The sequence below is a fragment of the Hemitrygon akajei genome, chromosome 8 (genome assembly GCF_048418815.1).
Source record: "Hemitrygon akajei chromosome 8, sHemAka1.3, whole genome shotgun sequence".
In the NCBI taxonomy this organism is placed as follows: domain Eukaryota; kingdom Metazoa; phylum Chordata; class Chondrichthyes; order Myliobatiformes; family Dasyatidae; genus Hemitrygon; species Hemitrygon akajei.
The window spans coordinates 132,625,261-132,645,783 of NC_133131.1; the positions used below are offsets into that span (position 1 = coordinate 132,625,261).

Sequence of the window (20,523 nt, forward strand, 5' to 3'; positions counted from 1 at the left end):
TCTGGATTAAATTCCATCTGTCATTGTTCTGCTTAAACAGCTTATCAATCTTGTTCTGTAGCCTAAGCCTACCCTTCTCACTCTGAACAGCACCACCAATTTTTGTGCCATCTGCAAACTTATTAATCATATCTCCTAGTTCACATCCAAGTCAGCAATGTATTTAAACCACAGTAAGGGTCCCAACACTGACCCCTGTGTACATCACTGCTCAAGGTTTATAAAATCATAACAATAACCTTTCACCATAATCATCTGCCTCTATTTACTAAGCCAACTTTGGACCCAATTTGCTAACTTGCCTTGGCTCTATGGGCTTTAACTTTTTGGACTTCGGTGTGGGTCCTTGACCAAGGTTTTAATGGTCCATAGAGGCTACATCAGCCACACTGTCCTTATTTTGTTACTTAATTTGAAAAGCTGAGTCAAATGAGTCAGATAACATATCTTAACAACAAAGTTGTGCTGACTACCCCAATCAACTAATCCCTCAGAACTTTTTCCAGTATCTTCCTTACCCATGAAGTTAGAATCACTAGCTTGTAATTAATTATCTTATCTCTGCTGTCGTCTTTGAATAAAGACACGAGAACTTGTGGTCCTCCATCTGTGGTCAGTTTTAAACATCTCCATTAAGACTTAAGCAATTGTCTACCATAGCAGCCCAGGCCTTGGGGATTTAGCCACCATCATCTCCACTAAAACATCATCCTTTTCAGTGTTAAGATGCTCTAGAATATCCTGTCCCCCTGCCTTCCCTGAAATCTGCAGCCACAATGCCTTTCTCCTCAGTGAACACTAAATTGGCTGTTTGTTACTTGAGATTGAGATATGATAAACACAAATTTGCATTATGTTTGAATTTTTCTTTTAATTTACCACCTAGTACAAGGTAATCTTTCTGGGGAAACCAGAAAGCATATGTTTGCAGTTATTATTTAGAGAATTGGGCAAAAGTGCAGCATCATAGCAGCAGGAGACTGTCCATACCAGACAGCATCAGCATCATAGCAGCAGGGGACTCAATAGCTAAGGAATCCATGATTCATCTTCCAGCTGAAAATCCTATTTCTCTCAATTGTTCTCAGTTTTGTTTCTATTGCCAAGCCAATTTTACATGCATTGTTTATTTTTTTAAAAAGCCTCAAGTGGAATATTATTAAATGTCTTAAAATTGCCTTAATTCTATTCCTTGGTAATTGTTTCAAATAATTCATGCAATACGCCTATTTTATTCTAAACTAGTTTCCTAATAGCCAAGAAGAGTCTCTTAGATTTACACTATTAGTATCCTTACAAATTATTAATGAGGTTTATATTCTCGATCAATTCACGAAAGAATCCATCAGCTTAATACTAAGTAACAGTACTTCCTCTAACTTGGGTGTTTTTAATGCTTTTATCATAAAGTATGTCAAATCACTTTACAGAATGGTGTCTGAATTCTCTAACCCATTCTATTGAAAAGGCTAAGATCTTAATTGGGATTTTTGGTCCCAGAACTTATGATTACTTTAATTTATTTAATTTTTATTTAAAGATACAGTGAGGAATAGGCCCTTCCAGCCCTTCAAGCCATGCCACCAGCAACCCCTGATTTCACTCTAGCCAAATCACAGGACAATTTACAATGACCAATTAACCTACTAGATGATACATCTTTGGATTGTAGGAGGAAACTGGAGCACCTGGAGGAAACCCACGAATTCCACAGAGAGGATGTACAAAGTCCTTATAGAGGACACTGGGATTGAACTCTAAACTCTAATGCCCCAAGCTGTAATAGCATTGACCTAACCGTTATGCTACCATAGCACCTCCCGACATAAATACATTGCTAGAGAACAGTTAGTGCAGGCACTTAAAGAGTGATTCCATACATGATGGGACCAATCAACACAATCTCAAGAAATTATTGTATGATTTCCTTGGCAAAATATCCTATTCAGCTGGCTTTATCTGTGTCCTCAGATATTACTTCAAAGAATAGCATTTTTGCTTATGATTTCAGGATTTGGTTCCATTTACAACTCCTAATGACAGCATATGAATCAAACTGAATGTGATCCACAATCACACACACTCAAATAGCAGATAACATTATGGTATCAAATAAGTAAAATTCCACTAATTCCATTTGTACCAACATCTCTGCTTTCTCCACCATATTCACCCAAGGCAAATGAGGGATCAACGTTTAACAAAAGTCTTACTGGGCTAGGCACATCAACAAGCAAGGGCAGGGTATAGTTTTGGTGCCCTGGGTTTAGGAAGTGATCCTTTCTGAACTCTTCCACAATCAGCATCAGGAGAGTAATTCATTACTTGCTTCCATGACCTTGGCTGCACCTGCAGTCGAAGATCTTGATTACCACCAATAGAAGAGCCAGAAGTCTGGGTAGGGGCGCTGCTATTAGAATCAATATCCATATTCTCTGCATCTGCACAAATGCAATGTATATTTTTCAGAGTGGAATGTATCAATTTTGCAAAATTTTGTTAACAGAATCATCCCACTGTGGCACCCACCACCAAGAGAAATAAAAACTCAGTTAGGGCAAATCATCGCTTACAAACTTTTAAGTTGTACATCTTCCACATTGTTGCTTCATTGATTTTGGATTAGAATCCTGGAATTCTCCATACAATACCTATATGAAACCATTAATGCCACATACTGTTTGTTTATTTAAGCAACTACCCAACACCGCATTTTCTGGATCAATGAAGATTATTAGTAAGTGGTCATTGTGAGCATCCTCCTCTTCCTCCTGAGAACAATGATAACTGTGAGGAGATGTATAAAGAGGAATAAAACATTTAATGTTGGAATTCCAAAGAATAAGATGGTTGAATATTGAGATAATAATTGTTGGTTAGAAAAATGGAGCAGAGATCATAGGAAAGCATAAGAATTTGCAATCAGAGAAATGATGACTTTAGGATAGAGAAATGAAAGGCAGTAGAATAATTTTACAGATAATACACAGAGATCTCACATACCTGGTTTTAGGGAAAGACAATGAGGCAAAATCAGGTTTATTATCACCAGCATGTGAGGTGAAATTTGTTAACTCAGCAGCAGCAGTTCAATGCAATACATAATCTAGCAGAGAAAAAATAAAGTAAAAATAATAATAAACAAGTAAATCAATTACAGTATACATATATTGAATAGATTTTTTAAAAATGTGCAAAATAGAAATACTGTATATTTTTTAAAAAGTGAGGTACTGTCCAAAGATGTGCTGGAGCTTTTGGAAAGCATCAAGTTGGATAAGTCACCGGGACCAGACAGGAAGTACCCCAGGCTACTGTGGGAAGCATGGGAGAAGATTGCTGAGCCTCTGGCAATGATCTTTTCATCATCAATGAAGACGGGAGAGGTTCTGGAGGATTGGAGGGTTGTGGATGTTGCTCCCTTATTCAAGAAAGGGGGTAGGGATAGCCCAGGAAATTATAGGCCAATGAGTCTTATTTCAGTGGTTGTTAAGTTGATGGAGAAGATCCTGAGAGGCATGCTTTATAAACATTTGGAGAGGCATAATATGATTAGGAATAGTCAGCATGGCTTTGTCAAAGGCAGGTTGTGCCTTATGAGCCTGATTGAATTTTTTGAGGATGTGACTAAGCACATTGATGAAGGTAGAGCCGTAGATGTAGTGTATATGGATTTTGGCAAGGCATTTGATAAGGTACCCCATGCAAGGCTTATTGAGAAAGTAAGGAGGCATGAGATCCAAGAGGACATTGATTTGTGGATCCAGAACTGGCTTGCCCCACAGAAGGCAAAGAGTGGTTGTAGACAGGCCATATTCTGCATGGAGGCTGGTGACCAGTGGTGTGCCTCGAGGATCTGTTCTGGGACCCTTACTCTTCGTGATTTTTATAAATGACCTGGATGAGGAAGTGGAAGGATGGGTATTGAAGGCAGTGTATTGGCCTTCATCAATCGTGGGATTGAATTTAAGAGCCGAGAGGTAATGTTGCAACTATATAGGACCCTGGTTAGACCCCACTTGGAGTACTGTACTCAGTTCTGGTCACCTCACTATTGGAAGGATGTGGAAATCATAGAAAGGGTACAGAGGAGATTTACAAGGATGTTGCCTGGTTTGGAGAGCATGCCTTATGAGAATAGGTTGAGTGAACTCGGCCTTTTCTCCTTGGAGTGACGGAGGATGAGAGGTGCCTTGATAGAAGTGTACAAGACAATGAGGGGCATTGATCGTGTGGATAGTCGAGGCTTTTCCCCAGGGCTGAAATGGCTAGCAGGAGAGGTACTAGTTTTAAGGTGCTTGGAAGTAGGTACGGAGAATATGTCGGGTAAGCTTTTTACGCAGAGAGTGGTGTGTGCGTGGAATGGGCTGCCGGCAGCAGTGGTGGAGGCAGAAATGATAGGGTCTTTTAAGAAACTCCTGGATGGGTACATGGAGCTTAGAAAAATAGAGGGCTATGGGTAAAGCCTAGGTAGTTTTAAGGTAGGGACATGTTCGGCACAGCTTTGTGGGCCGAAGGACCTGTATTGTGCAGTCTGTTTTCTATGTTTCTATGATTTAATGTCTATTTAGGAATCAGATGGCAGAGGGGAAGAAGCTGTTCCTGAATCAGTGAGTGTGTGCTTTCAGGCTTCTGTACCTCCTACCTGATGGTAACAGTGAGAAAAGGGCATGCCCTGGGTGTTGGAGGTCCTTAATAATGGACGCTGCCTTTCTGAGACACTGGTCTCTGAAGATGTCCTGGGTACTTCATAGGTTAGTACCCAAGATGGAGCTGACTAGATTTACAACTCTCTACAGCTCCTTTTGGTCCTGTGCAATAGCCCCTCCATGCCAGACAGTGATGCAGCCTGTCAGAATGCTCTCCACAGTACAACTATAGTAGTTTTGGAGTGTATTTGTTGACATGCCAAATCTCTTCAAACTCCTAATAAAGAATAGCCGCTGTCTTGCCTTCTTTATAACTACATCAAAATGTTGGGGCCAGGTTAGATCCTCAGAGATCGTAACACCCAGGAACTTGAAGCTGCTCACTCTCTCCACTTCTGATCCCTCTATGAGGATTGGTATGTGTTCATTTGTCTTACCCTTTCTGAAGTCCACAATCAGCACTTTCGCCTTAATGACATTAAGTGTTAGGTTGTTACTGTGGCAGCACTCCACTAGTTGGCATATCTCACTCCTGTATGCCCTCTTGTCACCACCTGAGATTCTACCAACAATTCTATCATGACCAAATTTATAGATGGTATTTGAGCTATGCCTAGCCACATGGTCATGGGTATATAGCGCACAGAGCAGTGGGCACACACCTCTGAGGTGTGCCAGTGTTGATTGTCAACAAGGAGGATATGTTATCATCAATCCACACAGGTTGTGGTCTTCTGGTTAGGAAGTCGAGGATCGAATTGCGGAGATAGGTACAGAGGCCCAAGTTCTGCAAGTTCGCAATCAGGATTGTGGGAGTGGTGAGCTATATGAATGCTGAGCTATAGTTGATGAACAGCATCCTGACATAGGTGTTTGTGTTGTCCAGATGAGTAGAGGTCAGAATTAAGAAAAGCTCAATCATTGATTGCAGCTTCCTAGATCAATGTAGCTTCTTGAAAGTGGCTATGCAGGTTGATAGGGCATTAAATAAGAGGTAAGTTAAGCTTGCCTTTATTAGTTGAGACATTGAGTTGAAGAATCAGGAAGCTATTTTGTAGCTATATGGAAGTTAGGCTGCATTTGGAGTATTGTATTTAGTTCTGGTCATCCCATTATAGAAGGATGTGGAAGTTTTTGGGGAAGGCACTGAAGAGATTTACCAGGATGCTCTCTGGATTAGAGGCCATGTGCTATGAGGAGAGTTTGGATTTTGGCTTGTGTTGTTTTTTTCTGGAGCAGCCGAGATTGAGGAGACCGAATGGAAGTTTATAAGTTTATGAGAGGCATTGATGGCGAAGGTCCAGTGCCAGAGGGTATGAATTTAAGATGAGAGTGATAGACTCAAAAGAGTTTTGCAGGGCCAGTTTATTTTTAATGGACTGCTGTCAAAGTGTGATAGTAGATTCAAATATGATAGAGACCTTTAAGAGGCTCTTTCATGGAAACATGAATGTGGAGAGAATGGAGGGATAGGGACACTGTGTATGTAGAAGGGATTAGTTCATTTAGGCATTTAATTACTAGTGGGCCAAAGGGCATATTCCTATACTGCATTGTTCTATGTTCACTATGATGGTGTTATACTACAGGCCTCTGAATAGCCAGTAAGAGATAGAGAAATTGTTATGTTGGCTGATTGTGGAAAGTCCTTGGCGAATAGGATGGAGGAAAATTCCAAGGCATTTTTTTTTTGCATATGATACAAACAAAAGAATCATGAGGTAGCTTGTAGGACCATTCAGTGGTAAAGGTGGAAGTTTATGCCTTGGGGCAGAGGAAATGGGTGAGGTACTAAACCAATACTCCAGTTTGGTATTCACCAAGGAAGGAGACTTACTTACTAACTGCCTGTTATGCCACTGGTGTTTAGGGCAGCAATGAATGTCCTCTGTCTCTGCCTGTTTAAGGCCATAGGATATAGGGGCAGAATTAGGCCATTTGGCCCATCGTACCTACTCCACCATTTCATCATCGCTAATAAAATTTTCCTCACAGCCACAATCTCAGGCTTTCTCCCTGTATCCTTCATGCCCAAACCAATTAAGAATCTATCAAAACTTGGCCTCCACAGCTGCCTGTGGCAAAGAATTCCACAGATTCACCAATCTCTACTAAAGAAATTCCTCCTCATTTCTGTTCTAAAAGGATGGCCCTTTATTCTGAGGCTGTGTCCTCTAGACAGATTCTCTCACCATAGGGAACATCCTCTCTACATCCAGTCTATCAAGGCCTTTCACCATTCGATAGTTTTCAAAGAGTCACCCCTTATTCTTCTGAATTTAGTGGATATAGGCCCAAAGCCCTCAAAGGTTATTTTTAATGACAAGTCATTCAATCCTAGAATAATTTTCATGAGCCTCCTTTGAACCTTCTCCAGTTTCAACATATCCTTTCTAAAATGAGGGGCCCAAAACTGCTCTTAAAACTCCAAGTGAGGCCTTACCAGTGCTTTATAAAGTCTCAATATTACATTAATGTTTTTTTATTCTAATCCTCTTGAAAGGAAAGCTAACATTGCATTTTCCTTCCTCATCAGTGACTCAACCTGCAAATTACCCTTTAGGGAATTGTACACAAGGACTTTCAAGTCCCTTTCAACCTCAGTCTTTTATATTTTCTCTCCATTTAGAAAATAGTCAACTCTTTCATTTCTTCTACCAAAGTTCATGACCGTACATTTCACGACACTGTTTTCCATTTGCCATTTCTTTGCTCATTCTCCTAATTGGCCAAAATCCTTTTGTAGCCTCTCTACTTCCTTAAAACTACCTGTCCCTCTACCCAAAGCAACAAAGTCAACAGTTCCATCATTCAAATCATTTACATACAATGTAAAATGTATCGGTCTCAACACAGACCATTGTGGAACACCACTAGTCACTGGCAGCCAACCAGAAAAAGCTCACTTTATTCCCACTCTTTGCCTCCTGCCAATCAACCACTGCTTTATCCACGCAAGAATCTTTTGTGTAATACCATGGACTCGTAGCTGATTAAGCAGACTCATGTGTGGCACCTCATTAAAGGTCTTTTGAAAATCTAGGTACACAACATCAACTAATTCTCCTTTGTCTATCCTGCTTGTTATGTCTTCAAAGAATTCCATCAGATTTGTTTGGCAAGATTTTCTCTTGCGGAAACCATGCTGACTTTGGCCTATTTTATCATGTGCCTCCAAGTACCCTGAGATTTCGCCCTTAATAATTGACTCCAACATCTTCCCAACCACTGAGGTCAGACTATCTGGCATAGAGTTTCAATTCTTCTGCCTCTCTTTCTTCTCGGAGTGACATTTACAATATTCCAGTCTTTCGGAACCATTCCAGAATTTCATGATTCCTGAAAGCTTATTACTAATGCCTCCATAATCTTTTCAGCCACCTCTTTCAGAACCCTGAAGTCTACACCATCTGGCCCAGGTGACTTATCTACTGTCAGACCTTTCAATTTCCCAAGAACCTTCTCTCTAGTTATGGTAACTTCACACACTTCATGCCCCCGACACCTGGAACACTCCAGCATACTGCAAGTGTCTTCCAAGTGAAGACTGATGCAAAATACTTATTCAGTTTGTCCACCATTTCCTTGTTCCCCATTATTACCTCTCTTATACACTTTATGTATCATATCTGAAGAAACTTTTGGTATCCCCTTTAATATGATTGGCTAGCTTAGTTTTGTATTCCATCTTTACCTTCTTAAAGACCTTGTTGCCTTTTAAAAGCTTCCCAATCCACTAACATCTGATTAATTTTTGCTCCATTATATCCCCTGTTTTTGTTTTTTATGTTGGCTTTGTTAACATAAAATCTTGTTAACTAAGGTTGTGTCATCTTTCCTTTAGAATACTTCTTCCTCTTTGGGACTTGTATATCTTGTGTCTTCCAAATTGCTTCCATAAATTCCAGCCATTGCTGCTCTGCCATCATCCCTGCCTGTGCTCTTTTCCAATCAATTCTAGCCAGCTCCTTCCTCATGTCTCTGTAATTCCCTTTACTCCACTGCAAAAATAATAGATCTGACTTTGAGTTGTCCTTCTCAAATTGCAGATTGAATTTAATTGTAGTATGATCACTTGCCCCTAAGGGTTCTTTTACCTCAAGGTCTCCAACAAATTCTGGTTCATTCTACAACACCCAATCCAGAATAGCTGGTCTCCTAGTGGGCTCAACCATGAGCTGCTCCAAAAAGAAATATAGAAACCCTACAGCCCAATACAGCTTCTTCGGCCCACAAAGCTGTGCCAAACATGTCTTTACCTTAGAAATTACGCAGATTTACCCATAGCCCTCTATTTTTCTAAGCTCCATGTACCTATCCAGGAGTCTCTTAAAAGACCCTATCATATCCACCTCCACCACTGTCGCCGGCAGCCCATTCGATGCACTCACCACGTTTCTGTGTTAAAAAAACAACAACTTACCCCTGCCATCTCCTCTGTACCTACTTCCAAGCACTTTAAAACTGTGTCCTCTTGTGCTAGCCATTTCAGCCCTGGAAAAAGCCTCTGACTATCCACACGATCAATACCTCTCATCATCTTGTACACCTCTATCAGGTCAGGTCACCCCTCGTCCTCCATCGCTGCAAGGAGAAAAGGCAGAGTTCACTCATCCTATTCTCATAAGGCATGCTCCCCCAATCCAGGCAACATTCTTGTAAATCTCATCTGCATCCTTTCTATGGTTTCCACATCCTTCCTGTAGTGAGACAACCAGGACTGAGCACAGTACTCCAAGTTGGGTCTGACCAGAGTCCTATACAGCTGCAACATTACCTCTCGGCTCCTGGGATTGAGTTTAGGATTGAAAGCCAATGCACCGTATGCCTTCTTAATCACAGAGTCAATCTGCGCAGCATCTTTGAGTGCCTTATGGATTCTGATCCCACGATCCCTCTGATCTTCTACACTGCCAAGTATCTTACCATTAATACTATATTCTGCCATCATATTTGACCTACCAAAATGAACCACCTCACACTTATCTGGGTTGAACTCCATCTGCCACTTCTCAGCCCAGTTTTGCATCCTATCAATGTCCCACTGTAACCTCTGACAGCCCTCCACACTATCCACAACACTCCCAACCTTTGTGTCATCAGGCAATTTACTAACCCATCGCTCCACTTCCTCATCCAGGTCATTTATAAAAATCATGAAGAGTAGGGTCCCCAGAGCAGATCCCTGAGGTACACCACTGGTCACTGACCTCCATGCAGAATATGACCCATCTACAACCACTCTTTGCCTTCTGTTGGCAAGCCAGTTCTGGATCCACAAATCAATGTTCCCTTGGATCCCATGCCTCCTTTCTTTCTCAATAAGTCTTGCATGGGGTACCTTGTCAGATATCTTGCTGAAATCCAAATACACTAGATCCACTGCTCTACCTTCATCAATGTGTTTAGTCACATCCTCAAAGAATTCATTCAGGCTTGTAAGGCACAACCTGCCTTTGACAAAGTCATGCTGACTATTCCTAATCATATTATGCTTCTCCAAGTTTTCATAAATCCTGCCTCACAGGATCTTCTCCATCAACTTACCAACCACTGAAGTAAGACTCCTGGTCTATAATTTCCTGGGCTATCTCTATTCCCTTTCTTGAATAAGGCAACATCATCTGCAACCCTCTAATCCTCCAGAACCTCTCCCGTCCCCATTGAGGATGCGAAGATCATTGCCAGAGGCTCAGCAATCTCCTCCTTCGCCTCCCACTCTAGCCTAGGGTACATCTCGTCTGCTCCTGATGACTTATTGAACTTGATGCTTTCCAAAAGCTCCAGCACATCCCCTTTCTTAATATATACATGCTTAAGCTTTTCTTTCCTCTGTAAGTCATCCCTACAATTGCCAAGATCATTTCCATAGTAAATACTGAAGCAAAGAACTCATTAAGTACCTCTGCTATCTCCTCCAGGTCCATACACACTTTTTACTGTCACACTTGATTGGTCCTATTCTCTCACATCTTATCCTTCACATACTTGTAGAATGCCTTGGGGTTTTCCTTAATCCTGTCCGCCAAGGCCTTCTCATGACCCCTTCTGGCTCTCCTAATTTCATTCTTAAGCTCCTTCCTGCTAGCCTTATAATCTTCTAGATCTCTATCATTACCTAGTTTTTTTTTAACCTTTCGTAAGTTTTTCTTTTCTTCTTGACTAGATTTACAACAGTCTTTGTACACCACGATTCCTGAAACCTACCATCCTTTCCGTCTCATTGGAACGTACCTATGCATAACTTCACGCAAATATCACCTGAACATTTGCCCAATTCTTCCATACATTTCCCTGAGAACATCTGTTCCCAATTTAAGCTTCCACATTCCTGCCTGATAGTCTCATATTTCCCCTTATTCCAATTAAACGCTTTCCTAACTTGTCTGTTCCTATCTCTCTCCAATGCTATGGTAAAGGAGATAGAACTGTGATCACTATCTCCAAAATGCTCTCCCACAGAGAGATCTGACACCTGACCAGGTTAATTTCCCGATACTAGATTAATTACAGTCTCTCCTCTTGTAGGCTTATCTACATATTGTGTCAAGAACCCTTCCTGAATACACCTAACAAACTCTACCCCATCTAAACCCCTTGCTCTAGGGAGATGCCAATCGATATTTGGGAAATTAAAATTTCCCACCAAGACAACCCTGTTATTATTACACCTTTCCTGAATCTGTCTCCCTATCTGCTCCTTAATGTCCCTGTTACTATTGGGTGGTCTATTTAAAAAAAAAACACCCAGTAGAGTTATTGACCCCTTCCTGTTCCTAACTTCCACCCACAGAGACTCCGTAGACATTCCCTCCATGACTTCCTTTTCTGTAGCCATGACGCTATCTCTGATCAACAGTGCCACACCGCCTCCTCTTTTGCCTCCCTCCCTCATAGGCACTCTAGAAATCTCATAGATGTCTCATACCCACTCTAGAAATTCCACCTCCTGGAATCCAGCACCAAACTAATTTTCCCAATCTACCTGCATGTTGAAATTCCCCATGACTATTATAACATTGCCTTTTTGGCATGCTGTATCTATCCCCGGTTGTAGGCCACATCCTTTCTACTGCTTGTGGGTCTGTATCCAACTCCCGTCAGCCTCTTTTTACACTTGCAGTTCCTTAGCTCAATCCAGAATGATTCAACACATATATCACCTCTTTCTAATGATTTGATTTCATTTTTTACCAATAGAGCAACACCGCCCCCTTTGCCTTCCTGCCTGTCCTTTTGACACAATGTGTATCCTTGCCCATTAAGCTCCCAGCTATAAACTTCTTTCAGCCATGATTCAGTGATGCTACATCATATCTGCCAATCTGTAACTATGGTGCAAGTTCATCTACTTTATTCCATATACTGTGGGCATTCAAATATAACACCTTCAGTCCTGTATTCACCATTTACGATGTTGTCTGCCTTTTACATTGCAACTCATCCTGTTGACTGCAATTTTGCCCTAACATCAGCCTCTCCTCATTGCATGCAACACACACAAAATGCTGGAGAAACTCAGCAAGACAGGCAGCATCTGTGGAAAATAAAGTACAGTTGACGGTTTGGGCTGAGGTCTTGCCGAAGAGTCTCAACATGGATAGTGCTACACATGTTAGAAAAAAAGCATATACTGTTTGGGCCCGTCAACATGCCTTTGTATGGGGGAGATTGTGTCTTACAACTTAATTCTTCTTAGAAGGTGATTGATGAGGGTAGCTTTTGATAAGGTCCCTCATGGGGGTTTGATTTAGAAGATTAAGACAGATGGAATTCATAGAGATTTAGTAAATCGGATTCATAATTGGCTTGGCAATAGAAGATAAAAGGTAGTCGGAGATGGGTGTTACTCTTGACAGGAGGACTGTGACCAGTGGTGTTCTGCAGTATTGGGACCCCTGTAGTTCTTGAAATATATAAATGAGTTTTGCAAAAATGTAAGTTATAGAGAAGAATAGCACAGAAACAGGCCCTTTGGCCTATCTTGTCCATGCCAAACCATTTAATCTGCCTACTCCCATCAACCTGCACCGGGACCCAATCCCTACTATCCATGTACCTATCCAACCTTCTCTTAAATGTTGAAATTAAGCTTCCATTCACTGTTTATGCTGGCAGCTCATTCCACACTTTTACAACCCTCTGAGTAAAGAAGTTTCCCCTTGTTCCCTTTAAACTTCTCACCTTTCACCCTTAATCCATGACCTCTAGTTATAGTTCCACCAACCTCAGTGGAAAAAGCCTGCTTTCATTTACCCTATCTATACTCCTTGTTATTTTGTATAGCTCTATCAAATCTCCCCTCAATCTTAGAACATAGAACATAGAACGTAACAGCACGTTACAGGCCCTTTGGCCCACAATGTTGTGCAGACCAAGTAACCTACTCTAGAGATTGTCTAGAATTTCCCTAGCACCTAGCCCTCTATCTTTATGAGCTCCATGTACCTATTTTAGAGTTTCTTAAAAGACCCTGTTGTATCTGCCTCCACCACCATCACGGGCAGTGCATTCCACACACCCACCACTCTCTGACTGAAAAACCTACCCCTAACATCCCCCTTGTACCTACTTCCAAGCTCCTTAAAACTATGCTCCCTTGTATCAACCATTTCAGCCCTGGGGAAAAGCCTCTGGCTATCCACACAATAAATGCCCCTCATCATCTTATACACCTCTATGAGGTCACCTCTCATCCTCAACACATACAAACAAACTGGATGAACTCAGCCGGTCGGGCAGCATCCGTTGAAATGAGCAGTCAACTTTTCGGGCCGAGACCCTTCATCAGGACTCATCCTCTCATCCCTCGTTGCTCCAAGGAGAAAAGGCCAAGTACACTCAACCTATTCTCATAATACCCTCCAATCCAGGCAACATCCTTGTAAATTTGTAATGCAATCTTTGAACCTTGTTTACATCTTTCCTGTAGGTAGGTGATCAAAACTGCACACAATATTCCAAATTAGGCCTAACTAATGTCTTGTACAACTTCAACATAACATCCCATCTTCTGCACTCAATACATTAATTTATGAAGGCTAATATGCCAAAAGCTTTCTTCATGACCCTATTTACCTGCATCAAATAATGTACCTGTATTCCCAGATAGATGGAGGTTTCAGGGGCACCTAGGCGTGATTTGAGTAGCAGCAGTACTCTCAATTGATACAATTAAATATTCCCGTTTCAACCTGTTACAGCAAAAAAGCACAACTGCTTCCAAGGTCAGTACAGTCACCAAAGATGTCTTAATGCATTTAAACAAACTATCGCTGCTTAAAACTGACAGAAACAACACTGATTGTGGTTGGAAGTGCCCATGTAGGATACCTCGGAGGAAGCACGGGTGCAGAGAGGAAGCAAGTGTGTTTAAGGAAACGGGGTTTTAAATTCCCTATACCGACTATCTTGCTGGCAAGTATGCAGTCTCTGGTGAATAAAATTGATGATCTCAGCTAGGATGCCAAATCAGATAGATTCACCTGGCTGGTACTTCTACCTTATATGTACTTATGCTCCCTGAGTATAAGCAGAGACTGAAGACTGCAGCACCAGTAGTGAGGACCAAGAAGGTATGGACAAGGGAAACACAGTAGCGCCTACAGGACTGCTTTGAGTTGGTGGACTGGACTGTATTCAGGGATTCATCTTCAAACCTGGATGAGTGTGCTGCAGTTGTTACTGACTTCTTTAAAACCTGTGTGGATGGGTGCGTGCCCACAAAGACTTATGGTACATTCCCAAACCAAAAGCCGTGGATGAACCAGGAGGTATGTCGTCTGCTGAAGGCTAGGTCTGTGGCATTCAAGTCTGGTGACCCAGGCCTGTATCAGAAAACTAGGTATGATTTGCAGAGAGCTATTTCTAGGGCGAAGAGACAATTTCGAATGAAGTTGGAGGCAACATCAGATGCACAGCAACTCTGGCAGAGTTTGCAAGACAAAGCGAAACCCAATAGCATGAATGGCAGCGATGCTTCACTACCAGATAAACTCAATGCCTTCTATGCACATTTTGAAAGGGAGAACACAACTACTGCTGTGAAGATCCCCACTGCACCTGATAACCCTGGGATCTCTGTCTTAGAGGCCAAAGTTAGGCTGTCTTTAAAGTGAGTGAATCCTTGCAAGGCGGAAAGTCCCAATGGAGTACCTGGTAAGGCTCTGAAAACCTGTGCCAACCAACTAGCAGGAGTATTCAAGGACATTTTCAACCTCTCACTGCTATGGGCGGAAGTTCCCACTTGCTTCAAAAAGGTAACAATTACACCAGTGCCTAAAAAGAGTAATGTGAGCCGCCTTAATGACTATTGCCTGGTAGCACTCACATCGACAGTGATGAAATGCTTTGAGAGGTTCACCACGACTAGACTGAACTCCTGTCTCAGCAAAGACCTGGACCCATTGCATTTTGCCTATCACCATAATAGGTCAACGGCAGATGCAATCTCAATGGCTCTCCACACAGCTTTAGACCACCTGGGCAACATGAACACCTATGTCAGGATACTGTTCATTGACTATAGCTCAACATTTAATACCATCATTCCCACAATCCTGATTGAAAAGTTGCAGAACCTGGGCCTCTGTACCTCTCTCTGCAATTGTAGTCTCAACTTCCTAACCAGAAGACCACAATCTGTGCGAACTGGTGATAACATATCCTCCTCGCAGATGATCAACACTGGCACAGCTCGGGTGTGTGCTTAGCCCACTGCTCTAGTCTCGATGTGCACATGACTGTGTGGCTTGACATAGTTCAAAATTGGTTAGACATGACCTACCACACACAAAGTCCTGCTGACTCTTCTTAATCAGCCCATGTATATCTAAATAATTAGAATACCTCCCAATAACTTTCCCACAACTGATGTCAGACTCACTGTGCTACAATTTCCTAGCTTCTGATTTGGGACTTTAAGTGTGCTGATTAGTAAGTTTGCAGACAACATTAAAATTGGCAGAATTCTGGATAGTGAGGAAGGTTGCCAGAGGACGTAGACCATTGAAAATGTGGGCAGAGAAATGGCAGATGGAGTTTAACCTGGGAAAGTGTGAGGTGTTGCACTTTGTTAGGTCAAATGTAAGAGAAAAGTATACAGCACATGACAGGACATTTAGGAGAGTGAAGTATAGAGGGATCATGGGGTGCAAGTCCATTGTTCCTCCAAAGTAGCAATGCAAGTAGATCAGGTAATAAAGAAAGACTACAGAACATTCTGTTGCAGTGCTGTGTATAGAAGTTGGAGTGTTACATTGCAGCTACATAAATCTGTCTTTAGCTTTTATTTGGTGTATTGTGTCCATTTCTTGTCATTATATCACAGAGAGGGCACACAAGTTTTAGAGTGGGCTCAGAAGAGGTGCACCAGGATGTTGCCTGGATTAGGGATTATTAGGAGAGGTTGAACCAGTTTGGATTGTTATAGAAGCATTAACAGTGTCTTTTCCCAAGGGTGGAAATGTCAGATACTAGAGGATATACCTTTCAAAGTGAGTGGGAAAGGTTTTATCATCATGACTGAGTGTTTGCATTTTCTGAGGATTTCCAGCTAAGGATGCTTGTTTTAAATATATCTTCAATCCAAGAACAGACTCCAAAATGCCTAGTTGCAAGCTGCAGATTTTTAAGTTAGCTTTCTCTTCAAATATGGGCCTTAATGCTGTTTACATTGTCAAAACATAAATATGTTTAAATTGAGTAAATTTTTAAATTGCAAATATTTAATTTTATATTTCCTGTTGGCAAAGTAATTTACTTTAAATGTACAAATGCAGCTATATTTCAATGTCTGTGCAGAAAACAGAACAAAATATTTCATTCTCTGCTTTGGTTTGATATAAAATGAAAGACCAAGATTCAGTTAAAAACTTCAAAGGTCTTGAAAATTGTTATAAAAATTCTAAAGGAGTCAGTGTTATCTCAGAGCAACAATGGATTTTAGATTAAATATTTGCTCAAGAATACTACTTTAGACTCATTTATTTGTTAAATTCGCAGGATACAGTCTCTAAATGTTACCTTTCCATAATTTCAACATATGTAGCAGCTAAATCAGCATTTTCTTCAAACATATGCTTTGAATGTCAGTTTTATTATTATTATGATATTGATTGATGATAATGTTCCAGCAAGATATATATTTGCTTTAAATGCTGAATATTAAAATATACAAAAAATGTACTTTCTCTCTTCAGCACTTTAATTCACTTATTATTGAGAGCAAAAATCTACAGACAGTGGTACTTATGCTGGATTCACCAGAGGATGAAATCTTGCTTAAAGCCTGTGAAGCTATATACAAATTTGCAGATAAAGGTGAGTTTATTTTAATTGATATTTCTCTCATTTGTTTTCTTACCATTTTGAATACCTGGTTTATCTTGGTATGTTATTTTTGCAATGTTTTTAATGGAATGAAACTCAAGTACTTTCTCTAGTTTGGGTATCTTAATTGAGAATGTTTCATTTAAAATTTTTGAAGTGTGTTTATTGTTAATTTTATAAATAGCAAACTTTTGACTTTATTTAATTTTGTATAGTTTTTGAATGTTTCAGAATATCCGTGACATAGAAAATCTTTACCTGGTTTAACAGACAGCTATACTGGCATGTCACTTCATCATCTTTCAGAGGTTCCATAGATTTTCGTGAGTCGGGCATAGAATTTATGATTATGTTGTCCATATATTGTGGGCATTCGGGGATTTGCTGTGAGCAAAATTACTCATTCATTTGCCGGGTAGGTCAGTTTATGGGAATGAGAACTGCAGACATCATATGGAAGTTGTGGGCCTCACCCAGAGTTTGAGGTCATTTTAAATTGGTAAAATTGAGTTGTTCATAACTTTTATAGTTGAGGCCTTACTGAGAATATTTATGGCTGAAGTTGGTGTATTTTTTGTCATAGGAGATGAAAACAAATTAAACCTGCTTGGACTTGGAGCAATTCCAAAATTGGCTAAATTAATAGCTCATGAAGATAAACAAATCCACAAGTATGCTACTATGGCATTTGGAGTGATGTCCACTCACAGTAAGTATATATAATGAGTGGTAATCTTTTGCAAAATAAGAGTCAAAGCCTAAGACTGAAAAGGGTAAAAGAGAAGTATAATGTCACTTTTATAACTCCAAACTTTGTGATCAACAGCAGGCCTTATTTGATGAACAGAAGTTTATCCACTTCAAATTGAGCAGAATTTGATATCAAAAGAAAATTGATATGCTTGGACGCACTAGGAGGAGATATTGGCGATTTGTTTGAAGTCAGAGAAATGAATGCAGCCAAAACATGAGTTGACAAAAAGAGAAGGCAGTTTCACGAAAAATGATTATTGATAAAGAAGTATCAATACTTTGAATTATGCAATGAAATTTGATAATGCAACTTATTGTACTGGAAATCTACAGGGAGCACAGTAATAGATTAAATGGGTAGATAATTAGAATTGCAATTTGGGGTTGGGGAAGTATATGATAAAGAATTTTGGATTTCCAAGTTCAAAGTAAATTTATTATTGAAGTACATATATGTCACCATATACATTCCTGAGATTCCTTTTCTAGTGAGCAGTCTCAGTAAGTATGAGAAACATTATACAATCAATGAAAGACCACACCCAACAGGGCAGACAACAACCAACTTGCAAAAAAAACCAAACTGAAAATACAAAAAGAAAGGGGAAAATAAACAATAATATTAATAATACATAAATAAGCAATAAATATCGAGAGCATAGAGTTCAGTGGGAACACCAGAGATGGGGCAAGTAAAATTAATTGAAGTTATTCCCCCTGGCTTATCAGCCTTATTGAAGGGCAATAACTGCTCCTGAACTTGGTGGTGTGGGTCCTGAGGCTCCCATACCACCATCCTGATGGCAGCAGTGAGAAGATAGCATGACCTGGATCCTTGATGATGGAAGCTGCTTTCCTGTGACAATGCTCGTTATAGATGCGCTCAGTGGTGGGGAGTTTTTACTGGTGCTGGACTGGGCCGTATCCACTATTTATTGTCGGCTTTTCCATACTAGGGATTAATGGAAATTAAGGCATGTGCAGTGGCAATCCATACTCAGTGCACTTCTTGATATCTTAACTGCAATTAGGAAAGGATTTGCACAACGTAATAGGGACTTAATGGTTTAGATTGGAATAGGAATAGTTGTCTACTAAGTAAGATTCGGAAAAAGAGCAGAATAATTATCAGAAATCCAATGACAAAATGTCCTGCAAGCACTATGCAGGGTGTTAGGAGATTACTTACAGAATGCACTCTGCCTATAATATAAATGCAAAGGTTCCATTTCCCCCAAGACCTCCAAAGAACAATGTTTTTGAATGTTCTGTACAAATAGTCCTGTGTTTTGCCTTTATGTTGCAGAGAGCCTTGTGTTCAGTTGTTTACACTCTGTATCTATGAAAAACATGTGAAAGTTGAAACCCAGATACTCATATTACATTGAAGTGTAATATAATTGGCACTATTAGCAAATAGCTCCGCTGCTTTTATGCAGTTGACTAGGAAGTTAGTTATTTCACTGTTGTACTCAGAAACAAAAACATTGAATATAAATGTCACTTTTACAGCCACTGCTAATGCTTGACCATTACAGTACAAAGCAGATCTCCCAGAGGATGGCAGGTCCCCATAAAAATTGATACAATCTCATCCTTTAGAAACAATGGTGTTAGGAGAGATGTGTGAAGCTGAGTTTTGTACACTGTTAAGAAAGGATTGCATTTTGCAAGCATTCTCTTGCTAATGTTTCTGTAGCTGTAGGCAAAATGTTTCTATTCTGACCTAAGGCTACCTCCACACTACACCAGATAAATCCGTAACCAAAGCTTTTTCTCTTCGTTTTTACCCTCCATCCACACTAAAATGGCGTTTTCGTCCCCTGAAAATGGAGCTTTTCAGAAACGCTTTCCAGGGTGGGTTATTTTTGAAAACGCTGCTCGGGCAGATCAGTGTGGACAGCGTAACCGGAGACTTCTGAAAACGCTATCAGACGGCAGCGCGCTATTTCATTGTTTTCTTGAACGCAACCTAACAATTTCAGAACAGACGGCAAAGAGACTGAAACCAGAAGAGTTAGAAATGTACTCACCAAATACTTTGACCCATAACTTACTGAATAAATAAATATACTGTACTCACTTTGCCCTGTTTTCTGTCCTTGCTGGCATGAAGGTGGTTTACCTATTTATGCAAGTACTTCTCTGACAATAGATGTGTAACAGCCTAATGTAACATTGTATGGAAATACAAGATAACACTGATGCAGATATGTTTTATACATTTAACAAGGTGCTTTATTAATGCAACAGAGTTGGTCAGTTTTTCAATGTTCGTCGTCAGCCGGGTCAATCTGTCCCAGATTGCCGCCACCAGATGCTCCAGTATTTGTTTTTTTTTAGTTTTAAGTTCTCCTGCGTGACAGCCAACAGCTGTCTGTCGTTTTAAGTTTTTCTAGTCTGTAACTACACAAACGCGCACTTTTACGGCGAGATTCAACATCAAACATGTTGCTTGTTTTAAGTAGATGTGTCCTACGCATGCGCAGGAGGAAGAGATTTGCCGAAATCTCCGTTTCAGTGTGGATAGAGATATTTCCAAAAACGCATAGTATGGACGCCTATCATTTTTACTGGAAACCACCCGTTTTCAGAATTATCCGGTCTAGTGTGGATGTAGCTTAAGTCACAAAATCTCCATGGTGTAGAAAATAACTCCCCTTTATGAGTGAGCAAATACTTACCTACTAGTAGTTTAAAACTTTGCTATGAATACAAAATAGTTTTTAATGAAATTTGTATGATTTGCCATTGTCCTTACTTGATTCATTGGCTAGTTCTGTCAATCCTG

At 40.4% G+C, this 20,523-nt stretch overlaps 1 protein-coding gene across 1 annotated transcript in view; it reads left to right on the forward strand.

The window, feature by feature from the left end:
- Positions 1 to 20,523, forward strand: part of armc3 (armadillo repeat containing 3) — an 82,953-nt gene that overhangs the window by 7,016 nt on the left and 55,414 nt on the right. The window contains exons 3-4 of the mRNA XM_073054650.1: positions 16,850 to 16,970; positions 17,563 to 17,688. Of these exons, the coding sequence (XP_072910751.1) occupies positions 16,850 to 16,970; positions 17,563 to 17,688 (247 nt within the window). The remainder of the gene's footprint in view (positions 1 to 16,849; positions 16,971 to 17,562; positions 17,689 to 20,523) is intronic.